The following is an 18885-nucleotide window of genomic DNA, read 5'->3' as shown; positions in this document are numbered from 1 at the left end:
CTGTGGCCTTCACTTCCTGTCTCATCTTTGACTTGAGGAAAACACGTTCCAGGTATCTGCTTATCCCCACATATTGGCAGTATCAGAGAAGGAAGTCCATCTTCTCCTTTTCTTGTTTGGGGAGAAGTTTGTAATAGTCATTCTGCAAATGACATTGATTTGTCATCTCTCCCTCTTTTTCATTGTTTATCCATGGGACATAGAGTTAAAGGAAATTTTCAAAAGAACAAAGAACAAAAACATTGCAAATAATCTCTCAATCTAATGCGTTACCTCACTAATAATATTTGAGAGAGTTGCAAATTCTTGTTTGTTGCTCAGTCATTTTAGTTGTATCCAACTCTATGACCCCATTTGGGTTTTTTTTTTTAGGGCACTGGGGGTTAAGTGACTTGCCCATGCTCACACAGCTAGTAAATGTCAAGTGTCTGTGGTCGGATTTGAACTCAGATCCTCCTGAATCCAGGGCCAGTGCTCACTCTATCCACTGCGCCACCTAGCTGCCCCCTGGGGTTTTCTTGGCAAAGATACCGGAGCATTTGGCCATTTCCTTCTCCAGCTCATTGGACAGATGAGGAAACTGAGGCAAACCGGATTAAGTGATGTGCCCAGTGTCACACCGATAGTGTCTGAGGCCGGATTTGAGCTCAGGTCTTCCTGACTCCAGGCTGAAGCTCTGTGTACTATAGCGCCATGTGGCTGCCCCAGGTGCAGATTAGAGTCATTTTAAAACCCATTCCTACAAATTGGCAAAAATAATGAAAAGCAATGATTGGCGCACTCAGCCACCTTTCTTTTGGATTCCCTGGATAACATCTAATTCCTCCCTCTTGTTAATTATCATCATTTCATCTACATCAAGTAGACCTCCTCTCCCTTCTTCCATCCTCCTTTTTTTCCTGATGTAATTTGATTTTTTTTTTTAAGTGAGGCAATTGGGGTTACGTGACTTGCCCAGGGTCACACAGCTAGTAAGTGTTAAGTGTCTGAGGCCAGATTTGAACTCAGGTCCTCCTGACTCCAGGGCCGGTGCTCTATCCACTGTGCCACCTAGCTGCCCCTAGAATTTTTTTTTCAACGAAGAGAAATGTGTTTTCTCTTCCTTGCTCATCAGGCCTTCTTTGGTGGAAGAAAATTATGAAACCTGCTGACTCTGCTACAGATTTATGTTAGGTGACCTCACCTGGGCAGTCCTTCTGACCCTCCCCAGTGACTCTGTCTCCCAGTCTGGACAGTGATCCTCCCCTTCTCCAGCCTCCATGGCTCCCTACCCCTCACCTTCTCAGGGGAGAACCCAGTCCCATGTTTTACTGCAAAAATGGAGGGCATTAGGCGACAGCTCCTTTTCTTCCCCTCCCCCACCTATCTCACATGGAAGTAGCCCTCGTCCTTTCCCAGACAGACCCCTCCACCTCCACAAGTGACCCCGTTCCATTCTGTGTCTTCAAGTAGATGGCCCCTTCCATTATCCCCCCCCCCCCCTTCAGCCAGCTGGCTGCTACGCTACTGCTTATAAACATGCCCATAGCCCTCCTCCATCCTCAAAAAAACCAAAACAAAACCCTGACTGGTTCCATCCATTCCTGCTAGCTATTGTCTCATCACTCTCCCCTCCCCAGGCTGCTCTCCGAATCACCCCCCCCTCCCCACCTCCTCAGTCTACTCTCCCTATCACTGTAGAGAGCACCACCCTTCTCCCAACCCCTTGTGCTCCTCACTGTCTCACCTCCTCACAGCCAGCATGGTGCCAAGTCTATCAAGGACATTACTGGCTGCTCTGCTTTGGGTGTCTGCAGAGCTGAAGCCCCCCTCCAGTCGCTAGGTCCTGCTGCATCACTCTGCTTTATTCCTTCGGGTCCATTTCCCAAGTGCCTGATCTGGTGCCTCTCTGTCCAGGTGGTCTCCATTGTGCTCTTAGGACAGGATCATGTGCCTTCTTCCCTCCTGTGCCCTTCAGCCAAGAATGGTCCAGTGGGTTTTCCCCATTTGTTTGCTCAGTTTCCTCATGTGAACTGACCTTTCTAATTTGCCCCGCTCCCCCCCTGCCTCCTCTCCCCTCTCCTGTCTCCTCTGCATAAGCCATGCCCATCCATTCTTGCCAGGTCGTCAGTGTTATCTGCCCTCTGCTTCCCCTGGTTTGTGACCTAAACTTTGAGCACTGTGTCTACACGTGCGACTGCCTCCTCTAAGGGATGTTGTCCCCTGTGAACTCGTGGGTGTCTGAGCTGCTGGTCTGCCTTCCTCATGGCCTCGCGTGTCATCTGGCTTGGGCCTGGAGGGAGACGTCATCTCCCCGTCTTTTTCATCCTGTTTAGAACAGCGTGCAAAGGCACCCTCTGCAGACTTGATTCAGCATCTGGCCAACACGCGGTCATCCCTGTATTTTAAGCCTTGGTGTAGAAACCCAGACTCCATTCTCTTTGTAGCCAGGCAGCCCAACCTCTTCTTGTCTTGTTTGTCTCTGGGCCTCAGTGGTCTTCGCCCTGGCTCTTTAAGTGCCTTGTGGCTGCATCAGCTGTGCTGAAGTGCTTTGGGATCTCTCTCCTTGTGTCTGCATCGCTTCATTTGTCTTGCCATAGGTCTGTGAATGCTTCTTTTTCTCTTCCTTTTCCTTCCTCTTAGGGAACAATATTATTTCATTAACTTTATGTTTTGTGCTTTGTTCAATTATTCAATTTTTAAAAAAAAATTTAAAAAAATTTTTAAAAAATTTTTTAGTGAGGCAATTGGGGTTAAGTGACTTGCCTAGGGTCACACAGCTAGTAAGTGTTAAGTGTCTGAGGCCGGATTTGAACTCAGGTCCTCCTGACTCCAGGGTCAGTGCTCTATCCACTGTGCCACCTAGCCGCCCCAATTATTCGATTTTTAAAAAATAGAATACATTTTTCTCCAATCTCAAATTCCTCAAACTTATTTAAAAAAAAAACACCAAACCAAATTAGGTTCCCACATCAGTCATGTCCACAAAGTGAGTCTTTTCTGCATCTAGAGTTCATCAGCTCTGTCAGCTTTTTAAGAGAAAAAAATGATTCTGCTCGAGATGGTGTTGTGTGTGGTTTTTTTTTTTTTAGTGAGGCAATTGGGGTTAAGTGACTTGCCCAGGGTCACACAGCTAGTGTTAAGTGTCTGAGGTCGGATTTGAACTCAGATCCTCCTGACTCCAGGGCCGGTGCTCTATCCACTGCGCCACCTAGCTGCCCCTAGAGATGGTGTTTTTAAGTATAGGTTACAAATAAATTTCCCATCTGATAGTTTTCTGAGCTCATTCCTTTGTTTCTACCTTCATATCTATCTTCAGATAATGCGTTCTATTAGAAATGTATGTATTTGGGGGCAGCTAAGTGGTGCAGTGGATAAAGCACCGGCCCTGGATTCAGGAGGACCTGAGTTCCAATCCGGCCTCAGACACTTGACATTTACTAGCTGCGTGACCCTGGGCAAGTCACTTAACCCCCATTGCTCCCCCCCCAAAAGAAATGTATGTATTTTTATTCTTACCTTGAAAGACCTGAACTAAAATGGACATTTCCATATACACAGCCAAATACAAAGAGGACTGTACATGATGCACAGCTTACTTTTTAAATGACTTATATTACATCTGTGGCTGTCACACCTGTCCTAGTTGTCTGACAATATTGTTTGTTTCAGATTCCCAGAGTTGGGTGGCTAGATGTGAAATCAAGGATTCAGTTCCAACTGAGGGCATTTGCTTAGGAACGTTGGCCCAAGAAAGATTGCCAATGGATAGTAACTGGTATCTCAGGATGGGAGAATCTGAGGGACGGAAAGTTAGGTCAGAGAGACAGCAGGGCCCCAAGGAGGGACAGACCCAACAAGGGACAATCACTCCAAAAAACCCCTTTAATACGGGGAGTGTACCCAAACGTAATATATTTGTTAGGCATTTGAACCTGAGGCCAATCCTTTTTCCACAATGGAGAGGTAATGTGGAAGAAGGATTCCATAAGTATGATACGTTGGGAAAGAAAGCCTTTGGCAAAAAATCAAATCTTAAAGTACAGCAGGAAATTGATATTGGAGAAAATCTCTTTGAATGTGACGTATGTTGGAAAACCTTTAGTAAACATTAGAGAACTCACACTGGAGTGAAATTGTTTGACTCTACTCACTGTGACAAAAGCTTCAGTGATGATGGAACATGTATTGGACATCAGAAACCTCATTCTCAGAGGAAACCCTTTGAATGTGATGAATGTGGGAAATCCTTCACTATAGAAAAACCCCTTACTAATCACTGGAGAATCCACACTGGAGTGAAACCCTTTGAAAGTAAAGAATGTGGCAAAACCTTTCTTCAGAAGGGCTACCTTAATAGGCATTTAAGAACTCATACTGGAGTGAAACCCTTTGAATGTAATGAATGTGGCAAAGCTTTCTCTATAAGGACATCCCTTATGAGCCATGAGAGAATTCACACTGGAGTAAACCCCTTTGAATGTAATGAATGTCAAAAAGCCTTCACTTGGAGGAGAAATCTTATCAGCCATCAGAGAATCCATACTGGAGTGAAACCCTTTGAATGTAATGAATGTGGGAAAGCCTTTCTTCAAAAGGCACACCTTACTAGCCATCAGAGATCTCATACTGGAATGAAACCCTTTGAATGGAGTGAATGTGGGAAAACCTTCTGTGAGAAGACATACCTTAATATCTATGAGAGAACTCATACTGGAATGAAACTCTTTGAATGTGATAAATGTGGGAAAGCCTTCATTCGGAAAGAATACCTTATCACCCACCAGAGAATCCATACTGCAGTGAAACCCTTTGAATGTAATGAATATGGCAAAGCCTTCAGGGAGAGAGGCAACCTTAATAGCCATAAGAGAACTCACACAAAAGTGAACCATTTCAATATGATGAATGTGGCAAGGCTTTCAGTGAAAGGGACAGCCTTAACCATCAGAGAACTCACACCAGATAAATCTCTTTGAATGTTAGGAATGTAGGAAAACATTCATTAGGATGAGAAGCCTCATCAGCCATCAGAAATTCATACTGGAAGGAAACCTTTTGGATATTATAAGTGTGGAAAAGCCATTGATCAGTGTGAAACTCTTAGTAACCATCAGCAAATTCACACTGAAATAAAAACTTTAGTATATAATAAATATGAAAAAACTTAATCATGGGGATGGGCAAGGACTCTTAATAATCTTCAAAAGACTCATCCTAGAGTGAATGAAATGATAGTGTGAAAAAGTTTTAAATAGATAATTCGTAATGTAGAGAAAATTTTTAAAAATAAATATACAATTATATATAACATAGTAACATAGTATATATAACAATAATTTGAAAGCCTGATCTTCCATTATTTGTTGTTTGGTTCTCTTTCCTTCCTTTTCAGCTTTTGAATTCTTCTGAGTATGTTTTTGACTGATGATGTTGTTGCTATTTTCATAGAGTGGGCATTCCTACTCTCGTTTCATTATTCTGCATCCTTTCAGGTAAACAACAGCAGATAGGAGGAACAGGAAATTCCAACATGAGACAAATTTGACCAGAGTTATCCCTGAGACTTGGCTGGATGAAACCCATGGCAGGCACTTGGTTCTGGATGTGAATAACTTAAGAGAAGCAGAGTGAGTGAAAAAAAAGGCTGTGGCAGAATTGGTCACTTGAGCATACTCAGGTGAGAGAACTCGGGAAGCTGCATAGGGAAGCATGAGGGAGAGTGTTTAGGTGAAGGTCATGGGAAAGGTGAACTGTGAACAGTTTTGAAAGAGATGAGTAGTTTGGGAGAACAAATATCCATCCTGATAGGGAGAGTGAATGAATGAATAGAAAGATCTCAAGATTTATCAAGTGCTTACTGTGTGTCAAGCCCTGTAGTAAGTGCTTGGGAACAAAGTAAAAAGGAAATTCAGAGTGTGGAGCTGGTGGGGGGAACATTAATGACTGCTTGTCTAAATACAGTGTTTAGTGTCTGGGTAGAGGGCAAAACCTTTCTTGGAACTAATAAGCATAGTCCAGCAAAAATCCATGTGTTGGTCTTCTCTGAACATCTAGGTCTCTTTATTCACTTCTCTTTCTGATGAAGTATATGTTTTACCATCTAAAAACATTATTCCAAGAAAAGGACCATAGGTTTTCCCTGATTACAAAAGAAGTCTATGACCCCCAAAATCTAACCCCTAAATTAGGGGGTAAAGTAAACTGATGGGATGGTTTGGTGTGTAGTGCAAATTGGTAAAGCAGGGGATTAGTAAAAATGTAAAGGGGAAATAGGTGTGGCTCTAGCTCTCTCCAGACTGAGGAAAGGAAGTTCAGTGGTACTGTCAAGTTTTTAAGAAGTGATCATTGGCTGGAAAAGTTTTCTTCAGATGCTTAAGGTTGAGTGGTCAATCTCCACAAGTTTTTCAAAAATATAAACCTGAAGATGCTAAGCAGTATTGGGAGTTGGAGAAAATTTGCCTAAGCAAGTGTGTGATTTGTTTGTGTCTGCTTCAGCCAAAGAACTTGTCTCTGTTCCATTGGTACCTTGTATTCATTTGAAATCTGCCTTTTCATATTTTTGACCATTTATCAATTGAAGATTTTCAGCACTACATTTCAAGAAATAAATGAAAATTTCTCAGATCTGCTAAAAGCAGAGTATAAAATAAGGATTAGAGGAATTGATCCCTTCCTGAAAGGATCCCTAAAAGTCAAAGTCCCTGGAATGTTAAAGCCCAAATTCAAAGTTCCCACTTCATAGAAAAATACTTCAATTGTCTGCCTGGAGCAATTCACATACTAAGGAAAAACACTCAGGATGACATAAGACTTGGCAGCTTCTACTTGTAACCACAGGGGATCTTGGAACACAGAATTCCAGAGAGCTTTACAGCTAAGACAGCTTGCCCTGCAAAGCTGAGTAGAATCCCACAAGAGAAAAGATGAAGCTTTAATATGATAGGGGACTTCCATACATTCCTGGTAAAGACAGTAGAGCTTAGTAGAAACTTTGAAATATGAACATGGAAAAAAGAGAAAGATTATTACAAATGAGCAGTTGAAAGGGACTTGATAAGGAGGAAGTAGCTTAACAGAGAAGCAAAAGGGAAAGGACCAAGCATTTAGTACATACCCACTGTGTGCCAGGCACTTTACATATATACATATATAAAAAAATCTCATTTGATCCATCCAACAACCCTTTGAGATGAATATTATTTTACAACTGAACCTCACCCCCACCCCGAACAAAACTTGAGGCAGACAGTTTAAATGACTTGCCTAGGTCACACAGCTAGCAAAGTTTCTGACTCTGGATTTGAGTGCAGGTCTTCCCTCCAGGTCCAGTGCTGTAATCCACTATACTATTTAGCTGTCTCTAATAGGTTATTAGGGTCATGCCAATATCCTCTCAGAACCCTAAGGTCCTTAGGGGTCATGGTGTCAAATTAGGCAGAAGGCCAGGAGTGACTTTATGTTTTGATGATCTTTGATGTGGGAAATGTACATCAGTGGAACCTCACTTTCATCTGAAGCAGTCAAAATAAATTTGAATTTACATACAAATGTTAAAAACAAAACCAAGTACTCCCTAAAACCCCCACCATTATAAAATTAGAAACAAAACAGAAAAATCCTGAAAATCAAAGAGTAATAAAATTCAGAATAAAAATCGAATGTAAAAACTAGCATCTTTTAAAATAAAGCAATAAAATTGACAAACTTAGCTAATGTGATATTTTTAAAAGAGAAAATGAAATTAGTAGTATTAAAAGTGAAAACATAGCACTCAGAAGAAATTAAGAAAGGATATTATTAGGAAGTATTTTTGTACCAGTGTATGCCAATAATACCAATACATTCAAAGTCCTTATTTAATTATTCCATAGTGATTAGATTCCAGACTTGATTTACAATTTTCTCATTATAACCTTTAAAAATATGAGATAGTCAATTTCAAATGAGGATAATAGGCCACAATACCTGTAGGCATCATTCCCTTAGCCATTTCTTTGCTTTTAAGAGGTTCTTTCATTACATTTAGTTAGTCATTCAATAAGCATTTACTGAGGACCTACTATGTGCCAGGCATTGTGCTAAATGCTGCAGATACACAGAAGGGCAAAAGATAATCCCTGCTCCAGAAGAGCTCACAATGGAATGGGGGAGACAACATGCAAACATCTAGGTACATACAAGTTATAGTGATGTCATTTTGGTCCTCTTTGAGAACAAAGGACAACTAACCCACAAGTTATAGACAGGATAAACAGGAAATAATGTGGAGGAGGCCCTCCATTAAAGACTGCACAGACAGGGTTGTAGAAGGCAGAGTTCTGGTTAGCACTTGAAGGAAGCCAGAAGGAGTTGAGGAAGGAGAGCATTCCATAGGTGGGGGTACCAGACAAAATATCTGGGGTATCTTGTTGAGGGAGCAGCATGACCAGTGTTGCTTGTTCAGAGATTCTGTGTGGGGATACATGGTATAAGAAGACTGGGGGGGGCCTACATTAAAGCAGAGCTTTGGACACCAGCCAGGATTTTATATATTTCATCGTAGAGGTGGCAGGGAGCCACTGGAGTTATTGAGTCAGGGGGTGACATAGTCAGATCTGCAGTGTAGGAAAATGATTTTGGTGACTGAGTTGCAGATGGACTAGAGTGGGGAGAGGAAAACCTCCCCAAAAGCTATTGCAATAAGCTATGTATGAGGCAAGGAGAGCCTGCACGGGGTGGGGGTGGGGGTGCTGTTAAGGGAGAGAAAAAGGGCATATTCAAGAGATGTCACAAAAGCGAAACTGACAGGCTTTGGTACCATATTGGATTTGGGGGCTGAGAGATGGTGAGGAATTGAGGATGACACCTATGTTTGTGAGCCTGGGAAACTGGAAGGATTATACTACTCTAGGCAGCTAGAGGGAAGTTTGGAAGTGGGGAAGGTTTAGGGGGAAAGATAATGAGTTCTGTTTTGAATAGCTTGAGTTTAATATGTCTACTGGACATCCAGTTTGAGATGTCTAAAGGCAACTCTGAATCAGAAATGAGATACAAGAGGTCAGCAGAGAGGTTATGCCAGAGAGGCAGATTTTATTGTCATCAGGATTAAGATGATAATTGAATTGACATGAACTGATAAAATGGCTAAATGAAGTAGTATAGAGAGAGAAGAGAAGTTGGCTTAGAAATGAGCTCTGTAGGATTGCTGTGGTTAGTGGACATGACCCATATGTGGCAAAGGAGACTTAGAAGGAGAAAACTTATGTAGGAAGAAAACCAGAAAGAATATTGTCTTGAAAAATTAGAGAGAAGAGAGTATCAAGGAGAAAGGTGTAATCAATTGTGTTGAAAACTGCAGAGAGATCAAGAAAAATGAGGTTTGTGAAAAGGACATTGAATTTGGCAATTAAGAGATCATTGGTAACTTTGGAGAGAGCAGCTTTGGGAAAATGAGGGAGTTGGAAGCCAAATTTTAAAGAATAAAGAAGGGAGTGAGAGGAGAGAGAAGTTGGAGACACCCATCATGGGTAATCTTTTCAAGGAGTTTAACCACAAAGGGCAGAAGATATATAGGATGGTAGTGTGATGTTTAAAATCTATATTGTGGTCGCCTTAAATTAGAAGCTTCAGCACCAGTCTTTGGGCATTAAACATTTATTAAAGCATCCAGTTAGCATCAGAAAGTTAAGAAAAAGCCTATCTAGCCTAGAGTTCCCGCCTGGTTGGGTTTTTCCTGAAGTCCTCCTCCATGAGCCTGCTTTAATCAGGAACTCTCCAGCAAGCTGATTGTGGAAGCTTTTTATAGGTCTGGAACAGAGGCGGTCCTTACACACTGCTTCAAGCTGATTGGTTGGCGTTATCCAAATCCATTGGTTTTGAAGGTGTCCTCAAATTGAGTTCACAGTCTAGCTTCTGAGAACAATACCTTCTTAAGGGATAGCCAGGTGTGATTACAATCCAGTTAACTTGAAGTAGGTTAATCAGCAGTTAATCACTCTCACTTGATTTAATCAGTCTAGATTAATCTCCAGGTGGGTCTTTGAGTATCTGCGAAATCCCATTATTTCATCACAGTAGCAAGAATGGAAGGATCAAATGAGGATCTTTCAAGTATTGGGGAGATATGGGTATGTTTGTAGACAACAGGAAAGGGGACAGTACACCGGTAATGCTTGAAGATAAATTAGAGTGGGGATGACAGAGGGACCAATCTGTTGGAAGAAATGGGCTGAAATGGGATCTCTTGTGCAGGTAGAGGGGTTTGCCTTAGTTATGAGGAGGGATGAAGGAGAAGATAGTGGTAGAAGGCATCTGAATGATGAGATGAGTTAGAGATAGCTCCCAGGTTAAATTTTTTTTTTCCTGTAAAATATGAAGCAAGGGTCAGCTGAGATGTTGCTGAGAGGTGGAGCCATGGGAGATCTGGGCAGGGATAAAAAAGTTTGGAAACTGTAGAGAGTGGGATAGTGAGTTGGTTAAGGAGATAACAATAGAGATGCATAAGATGTCAGAGAGGAAGAGGTGGCAGGAATGGGCATCTCATGGACTTCACTTCCAGTTAGCATTTATGTAGAGTTTTAAGTTTTGCAAAGTACTTTGTGTGTTATTTACTTTAAACTTCACAGCAACCCTGTTAGATAGATGCTACTATTACCCCAATTGACAGATGAGGAAACTCAGACCGTGAGAAGTTATGTGACTTGCCTAGGATCACACAGTTAGCTTGTAAGTGTGTGAGGCTGGATTTAAACTCAGGTCTCCCTGATACCAAGTCCTGGGCTCTAGAGTGTGTAATGTGCATAATCAAATTGTAGAACATACCCATATACATGGAACACATACATATATCAATCCCAGTATAGAAATTGAGTAAACTCAAAAGGAAATGGGAGGGGACAACGACAAGAGAGGGGTAGAGAGATAGGTTTAAAGTTGAAGACAGAATGTATAAGGGAATGATCATAAGTCAAACAAACTAAAATGTTTTAGAGAGGAATGTGAAAGAAGAATCAAAAGAAAATGAAGAGGGGCAGCTAGGTGGCGCAGTGGATAGAGAACCAGCCCTGGAGTCAGGAGTACCTGAGTTCAGATCCGGCCTCAGACTAGCTGTGTGACCCTGGGCAAGTCACTTAACCCCAATTACCTCACTAAAAAAAAAAAAAAAAGAAAAAGAAAATGAAGAGTTAAATACTGGGGTTAGGGTTAGAGTAAGGGAAGAGAAAAGTGAAAATAAAGAGGAAACAGGTTGTTTCATTTATCAGATCACGTGTTGGTGAATTCTTTTGCCACCTTTTTCTTTTTAAAGGCAGGAGTGGGAGTAAAATAAGGAATAAGCACAAAAAGACCAAATGGAGGAAAATAACACACTTAAAAGGCATAATCATGAATGTGAATGGGATGGACTCACTCATAAAATGGAAGAGAAGGGTGGTATTGATTAGAGAACTGAATTCAACAATATGTTGCTTACAGAAATACACTTGAAACAAAAAGTCACATGTTTAAAAGGAGGGGCTAGAGCAATATCTTACATGCTTCAACTGTACTTAGAAGGAAGAAACATCAAAGTAATAATATTGAAATAGGGGAAACTAAAATATGGTGAGTTTTTGAAGATGTGATTTACTTAGAAAACCCCAAGGTGACAAAAATTAATAGAAACAATAAATCCTGTAAAATTGTGGGATAGAGGGGCAATTAGGTGGTACAGTGGATAGAGCACCAGCCCTGAAGTCAGGGGTACCTGAGTTCAAATCTGGCCGCAGGCACTTGACACTTACTAGCTGTGTGACCTTGGGCAAGTCACTTAATCCCAATTGCCTCACTCCCCCCCCCAAAAAAAATTGTGGGATAGAAAACAAATTGATTGAAATCTTCAGTTATCCAACGATACTTAGGATGCCAGGTTTTGTTTTGTTTTGTTTTGTTTTTGTCGAGGCATTTGGGATTAAGTGACTTGCCCAAGGTCACACAGCTAGTAAGTGTCAAGTGTCTGATGCAGGATTTGAACTCAAGTCCTCCTGACTCCAGGACTGGTGCTTTATTCACTGTGCCACCTACCCACCCCCTATCCAACTAAATTTAGGAGAAAGGACCCAAAAGAAAAATTCCATTCAAAATCATTACAGAAGATACAAAATATTTGGGAGTGTATCTACTCAGATGCATTCAGTAATTATATGACTCCAGCCAGTGTTATCACTTCAGAAGTAAGGTCAGATCTAAATAATTGGGGAAACATTTACTGCTTATGCATAGTTTCAACTAGTATAATAAAAATGACAATACTACATAAATTAATTTATTGATTTAGTGCTATGCTAATTATTTTATAAAACTGGAAAAATAATAATGAAATTCATACAGAGGAAAAAAGGTCAAGAAACTCAAAGGTAATAAGGAAAAAAGTGTGAAGAAACAATCTCCATAAGATATCAAACCATACTACAAAACAGTCATAATGATTTGGCACTGCTGAGACAGTTTACTGGGGTGTGGCTGCCACGGGTGAGGGAGGGTTGGGTAACAGGTGGACACTCAAAGTGGATGAGCAGCCCTGAGAAGGTCTTGGCAAGCTGCCCTATCAGAGGCGCTAATCCTTAAACTCTCAGATGCCCCAGGAAGCCTAGGCTCCCAGCCGGGCGATGGCCATGCACTCTGCTGAATACACCCTCGAGTTTCAGGTGCAGAGCCTGTTCCAGCTGGGATGAGGTGCAAACATTTAGCCCCTACCCAGTGGATGGGACCTCTCTGTTGGTTGTTTTGGGCCCTCGGGAGGGTCATTGGCTCATGATTTGGGGAAAGCACTGGCCTAGCTGGCTGAGCGTCCAGACCTAATTCCCATAGGGGCAAGGCCTATGCAAAGACAGTCAGTAAGGACTCCCTTGCTAGGAACCCCGTGTGGTTTGCCCTGATATGGACTGGGATGTCCTGAGAAGAGACAGAGAAGTGATTCAAGGCTGCCTCATTGCTGAGCTGGAGGAGGCTGGAACCTTATCAGCAAGATGCAGAAAGAACCCCTCCTGGAGGGGGGGGGGCAAAAACCTGGCCCCTCCTTTGTTGCTTGGCTGGAGCCTATCTATGGGGCTGGGCTGGGGTGGAGGCCCCCTGAGAGGAAGGGGGATTGAGGGAGTCCAGAGGCTGTCTGGAGCAGAGACACATGGAGGACGGATGCACCTCCTTCATGGAAATCCACTGAGGTCCCCTGGTTTGAACTGATATGTCATGGGTGGGATGCATGGGTATTTAGTGGGTGCTGTCCCCCCAAGAACATGCCGGGTCTATTTCACCAATCTTTGGAAACGTGATGGGGAGAGATATATGCCTGAGAGCAGCCTTGAAAACTACTTGGGGGAATTCTGGTCAAAATATTTCAGAGTCTTGCCAAAAAGACGCCTGCTTCCCCCTCCCCGCAGAGGGGGATGAAGCCTACCTAGGAGTTATGGCCAAGGCTGTTTGAGGGACCCAAAGGCGGTGTAGCAGAACAATCGTCGTGAGCTGCTTTTGTAGCCCGACACCATGGTGAAGCTAACCTATCAAGGTTTGGGCAAAGCCTGCTCTGGTCAGTCACTGCACAGACCCCCTCCCCTGACCAAAGGGCACATCGGCTAGTGGGGGGGGGGCGGGAACCTGTGAAGGGCAAACCCTTTTAGGCTCAGCATATCATTGCCTGGAGTTAGGGAAACCAGGCATGAGCAGTTCTTCCATGGGCCTCCCAAAGGGCAGGCTATCCCCCAAATTGTTACTGGTCACACACACACACACACACACACACGTGCGCTACACACTCTCTGGTAGCTCAGTGGATGCTGGAAGAGGCTGCCAGAAAACATCAAGTGTAGCATTTGCTGGCTGTGGCTTAAATGCCTGGATTTTGAGGAAAGACAATGGGCTCAGGGCTTTTGGCTCTCCTCCAGTCTTGTCAGCAGGGCAGGCTCTTGGGACACACCTGTGGCCCCAGGGGCAAGGACTGTTCTGTGGCTGAAGGTGACCAGGAAGCCATCTTGACAGAGCCAGAGGGAACCAGGCTAATCTGGGGGACCTCTGACACCTCCATCTCCTAGGCCAGTCTGTGTGTGTGTCCAGTTGAGTCCTTGAGGCCAGATGTCATCCATTGGTTGAACTTCCGGTGGGTCCCAAAATGCCTCAAGCATTTACTAGAGGCAGGGTCTCGTGCTCTTGGGAATTCAGAAGAAGACAATGACAATCCCTGCCTCCAACCCACCTGGGTAGACAACACGCAAGGCACTTGGTGGATGCATTCGATACAGCAAAGGCAGCCATACACATGCACCAGGCATGTGCATGGGCACGCATACATGCATACATACATGGAAATGAACCGTAATTAGTCGGGATGCAGAGGGAAGGCCCTAGGAGATGTCAGGGATGGGGCACAGACAGTGCAAAGACCCCTGTCTGGTGGTCAAGGAACAGCAACTAGGCCGGTGTCGCTTGATCTTGCACAGAAAAGGGAGCAGGGAGTCGGGTTTCTTAAAAATAATAATAATAAAAGCAATAGCTAACGTTTATCAATCACTTCCTATGGACCAGGTACTGCCCTAAGTGCTTTATGATTAGGGTCTCTGGGAAGGGAGGTGCTAGATTATTATTCCCACTTTACAGATGAGGAAACTGAGGGAAATTGGGATGAAGTGACTTGCTTAGGGTCACACATCCGGTGAGTGACGGAGGCCAGATTTGAACTCATACTTGCTTGACTCTAGGCCTGGAGGTTTTATCTAGCTAGGTGTCCCTTAGCTCAGAATGCCAAAGGCAAGATTGTATTTGGGAGCCCACTGGGGTGAGGGGGTGCGTAGCCTGGAATAAACGGAGAGACTTCAGGCAGTCTATGGCAGATGTCTAGGGGGAGGAGGAGGGGGCAAGAGGAAAAAAGGGGAGATGGAGAAGGGTGAGGTATCTGGGTACAAAGGCCTCTTCCAGCACGCCAGAGGCAGCCAAGGGGGCAGGAAAGCCAGTGGTCCTGGGCCTGTGATTGGAGGATTAGGGATCTGGGCCTGTGATTGGAGGATTGGGACAGGGCAACAATGGGTTAGGTCTCTGATTGGAGGATTAGGGAGTTATGTCTGGGATTGAGGGATTAGGGACGGGCGGCCTGTGATTGGAGGATCAGGGGGTAGGGAAAGGAGCAGGGCCTCTGATCGGGATATTAAAGGGCAGGGAAACACGGCGAAAGTGGGTCTGAGGTTCGACCTGTGACTGGAGGATTAGTGTGGAGGAGGGAGGGGAGCCTGGCCTGTGATTGGGGGATTAGGGTAGGTAGGGCTGTCACTTGGAAGGTTGAGGCGGGGTAGAGAAGGTAACTGGGCATGTGATTGGTGGTTTTGCGTGGGGCAGCGGGGAGGCTGGAACACGATTGGGCAAGGTGGAGGAGCGCCGTTAGTTCTGATTGGTCGAGAGGTCAGGCCTCACTCCCTCCCCCGAATTCACCTCCTCCGGTTCCGAAATCTGGTGGTGGTGAGCCCGTGCCAGCCTCTTGTGCGCTTCGGAGCCTCGCCCTGCCGGGGGTAGTTGGAGGGGGATGAGGGCCCCGGAGAGAGGGCTGAGCGCCGGGGTCGGGCGGCCGGTTGCGGGGGTGAGTTGGCGCATGCGCGGTGGCGGAAGCGCCTGCCTTTGCGGGAGGGTGTCGGGGCCCTCCCCGGGCGCGGGCATCCCTGTGTTTGTCTGGATGTGCGTGCACACACGCAGAGTCACGAGCTCGCGGGAGCTGCAGCGACCCGGAGTCCAAACCTGGGGTGCATGGACGTGGGACTCTGCGCCTGCGCTCAGGCCCGAGTTGTGGAAGCTCCAGTGTGGGAGTGGGGTGGATGGGGGGGGGGGGGGTCCCAATGAGCCTGAGCATGCGCAGTGGCTGACCAGCAAGCCCTGGAAGGCGTCTCCTGGGGCGCCCTCTGTCGGGTGTCTAGGATGGAGGTGAGACTGAGCAAGCGCAGCCTCTGACCCTTCCCCCCTTCCCCTCCCCCCTCCCCCCCCCAGTGGGATGAGCCGGCAGGGGGGCTGCTGAGAGTGGGGAAGGTCTCCGAGAGAGGCTGGAAGGAGGCCTCGGTGGGGGAGGGCGGGGAGCGAGGCGAAAGCGCCTACTGTGTGCTGGGCACTGTGCTCGGTGCTGGGGAGTAGCGGACGTGGGGGGGGCCGATCTGAGGAGGTGTGAGTTACAGCGGTGACGTCATTCGGCGGAGTCTGGAGCTGGGATGAGGGAGGGGCACGGAGGGGAGTGGGCGGGGCGGGGGTGGAGGCCCCTGGGAGATGGGGTGGGTCTTGTGGGGGTGTCTGCATCAGAGTGCCCCCCCCAGGTGGTTCTTTGTGACTCCTTTCGTCTCCCGCTCTCCAGAGCCGGCTTCTCCTCCTTGTCCCCCTCTTCCGCCGGACACTGCTTTCTCCGGATTTGGGGGACGCTGCTCTCCTTGGCCTCTCCTCAGCTCCTTGGCTGGACCTCAGCCCAGGCTCCCCGCGAGTGCTGATGGCTCGTGGATTCCGCTCTGGTCCCCACTTACCCAGGCAGCTCCCCGGGCCTTGGATCCCTCTGCCCCCTCCCAGGGTCATTGTGAAGCTCACACCCGAGGAGTTGCCCGGTGCCGCGTGGATGGGGTGGTTCCCATCCCAGCTGGACACGCTCCTCCCCACGCTGGCCGCGGACTCCCTGGTCTTCACCTCCGTGGGAGGTCTCTGCGTTCATCAGCGCTCTGAAGCCTTTCAGAGTTGTCTGTCTTTATAATGATGCCGTCCTTGTACAAGTTGTGCTGCCTTCGGTGGGTCAGTGGCTAGCTGGGTCCCCGTGGCCAGGCATGGTGCCAGCCGCTTAAAAATGTCCTCATTTGTGGGGCAGCTAGGTGGCACAGCAAATAAAGTACCAGCCCTGGAGTCAGGAGGACCTGAGTTCCAATCCCGCCTCAGATACTTGACACTTAGTAGCTGTATGACCCTGAGAAAGTCACTTAACCCTCATTGCCCGGCAAAAAACCAAAACCAAAACCAACCAAACAAAAAAGTAATGTCCTCATTTGTTTCTCAAAGAAGTCTGGGAGGTGGGTGCTGGCCTTACTTCCTTTTTATACTTGAGGAAACTGAAGCAAAGGCAGGGTCGTCACATAGCTAGTAAGTGTCTGAGACTGGATTTGAACTCATGCCAGCGCTCTGTGTGCTGTGGTGCCCCCCACCATCTGAACTGCAGCAAAGGAGACTGAGGAGAAGAGATGGGGGGTGGGGGAGAGAGCGTGGGCACCCGATGACCTGGAGGGCAGAGAGAATCAAGAAGAGGCCGGTGCTGTGGAAAGGTCGAGAAAAATAGAGAGAGGCCGTTGGATTGGGCAGTCGGGAGATCGTTGGTCACTTTGGGGGGGATGGCGAGGCCAGATCCTGCATTTAAAGAGTTAAGAAGAGAGCTAGAGGGGGGGGGCAGAGGCCTGGGGGAAGGCGGCCTTGGCCAGGAGGCTGGCCCCAAAGGCTGCAGACTTGGTGGGGATGGATGGCTGAGGGAGAGGGCCTGTGCATGGGGAGCTTCTGCCCTGCCATCTTGCTCGGTGTCAGCCATGGCCCCCCCTGACTGCCGGCACCAGCCCGGTGTCTTCGGGCCAGTGGAGGGCCTCGATTGGCCTCTTCTCCCATTCTTCCTGTGTCTTCCCAGAGGTGCCAAAGCCTCTGAAGGTCCCGGGCTCCACCTGGTGAAGGCTGTTGGTCTCCATGGCACGGAGCCTGTTCTGAGGCCCCGCTGGTTCTCTCAGTCACTCTCTGGTCCTCAGTGCCCCCTGCTCCCCCTCTGTCTTCGGCCCCACCAGCTTGGGGAGATGCGCCAATGAAGCCATCGGCACAGAGTTCTTCCACGTGGTTCCTGAGGTCTCCCCTGTCCACTTCCCAAGGGTCAGAAGCTGTGGGGAGAATCAGGCACCCAATGTTCCTCAGTTAGCCAGCACTCCTCCTGCTCTGGGCCCAGAGGCAGGACAGCCTAATTCTGCAAAGTCCTGACGAGCTGAGCTTCCCCCAGGCTGCTTCTCGGACCCCCCCATCCCACCATCTGAGTCGTCTTCAGTGACTACACAGTTCTGCCCTTCCCCGCGGGCCCAGGCTCCTTCTGCTCAGCCGTGTGGCCAAGCATGTCCTTACCCCCAAAGCACCATCTCCACTTCCTTCTTGTCCCCCCAAGTCCTTCTCTTTTCTGCTCCTTGTCCCCCAAGCTTCTCTGACAGATTTCAGCAGTAAAGAATGAGCACGGGGTCTCCAAATCTCAGGCATGTGACAACCCCTCTCACCCCACCCCATGCCCTGCGTCCCCCCGGGGATGTGGGGAGGGAAAGTCCCTGGTCAATCAGGAATGTGCTCTGTGTTTCAGCACCCAGTGACGTTCAAGGATGTGGCCGTGGACTTCTCCCTGGACGAGTGGCGACGCCTGAGCCCAGCCCAGAGGGACCTGTACCGGGACGTGATGCTGGAGAACTACGTGAACCTGGTCTCTGTGGGTGAGAACGCTCTGGCCGTCTGCCACGCCCCCCCCCCATCTCTGCCTCCTGAGGGGCTGCCTGAGGTTTGGCTCAATAGCCGGTGTGGTTTTTAAAAATTAAGCCAAAGCTGTTTTCTAAATTAATTGCTATTGCACCAGTTTTGGCGGCAAGCATCTATTAATCAATGTAATATATATGTTTTTATATGTGTGTACACACACACACACACACACACGTAAAGAATTGCTCACGTGGTAGAGGAAGCGGGGAGACAACTTTAGCCCCAAAGCCCCAAGCTGTCTTCCAGACACCCAGCAGGGGGACTCAAGGAGAGTTCCCACGCCTTCCACTGTCCTAGAGGGAGCCCCAAGCCAAGGGTTTTTATCCTCGTTCCATAGAGGCTGGTCATTCTACAGTGATCAAAGCTCTCTGGTCAGCATCATTCAGTTCCATTGGTTGGCATGACTTG

The 18885-nt window shown here is 46.7% G+C and overlaps 2 protein-coding genes across 6 annotated transcripts in view; both read left to right on the top strand.

Annotated features, from left to right (window-relative positions):
• The window catches only part of LOC122751863 (zinc finger protein OZF-like), a 34081-nt gene that overhangs the window by 1618 nt on the left and 13578 nt on the right, over positions 1-18885 (top strand). For 2 of the 5 annotated variants that reach the window (XM_043999090.1, XM_043999089.1), the window contains one exon: positions 18308-18434. In XM_043999090.1, coding sequence (XP_043855025.1) covers positions 18308-18434 — 127 coding nt within the window. Of the gene's footprint in view, positions 1-15222; positions 15281-15412; positions 15557-15750; positions 15895-18307; positions 18435-18885 lie in introns of those variants that run through there. The other 3 variants (XM_043999093.1, XM_043999091.1, XM_043999092.1) reach the window with 3 other exon arrangements.
• LOC122751878 (zinc finger protein 2 homolog) lies at positions 15-5275 on the top strand. Its single transcript, XM_043999105.1, has 2 exons — positions 15-52; positions 3652-5275. The coding sequence occupies exon 2, from the start codon at positions 4419-4421 to the stop codon at positions 4956-4958; it is 540 nt and encodes a 179-aa protein (XP_043855040.1). The 5' UTR covers positions 15-52; positions 3652-4418; the 3' UTR covers positions 4959-5275.

The sequence above is a fragment of the Dromiciops gliroides genome, chromosome 3 (assembly GCF_019393635.1).
Source record: "Dromiciops gliroides isolate mDroGli1 chromosome 3, mDroGli1.pri, whole genome shotgun sequence".
In the NCBI taxonomy this organism is placed as follows: domain Eukaryota; kingdom Metazoa; phylum Chordata; class Mammalia; order Microbiotheria; family Microbiotheriidae; genus Dromiciops; species Dromiciops gliroides.
The sequence above is the reverse complement of the archived record's forward strand: the minus strand, read 5'-3'. Positions and strand labels throughout refer to the sequence as shown.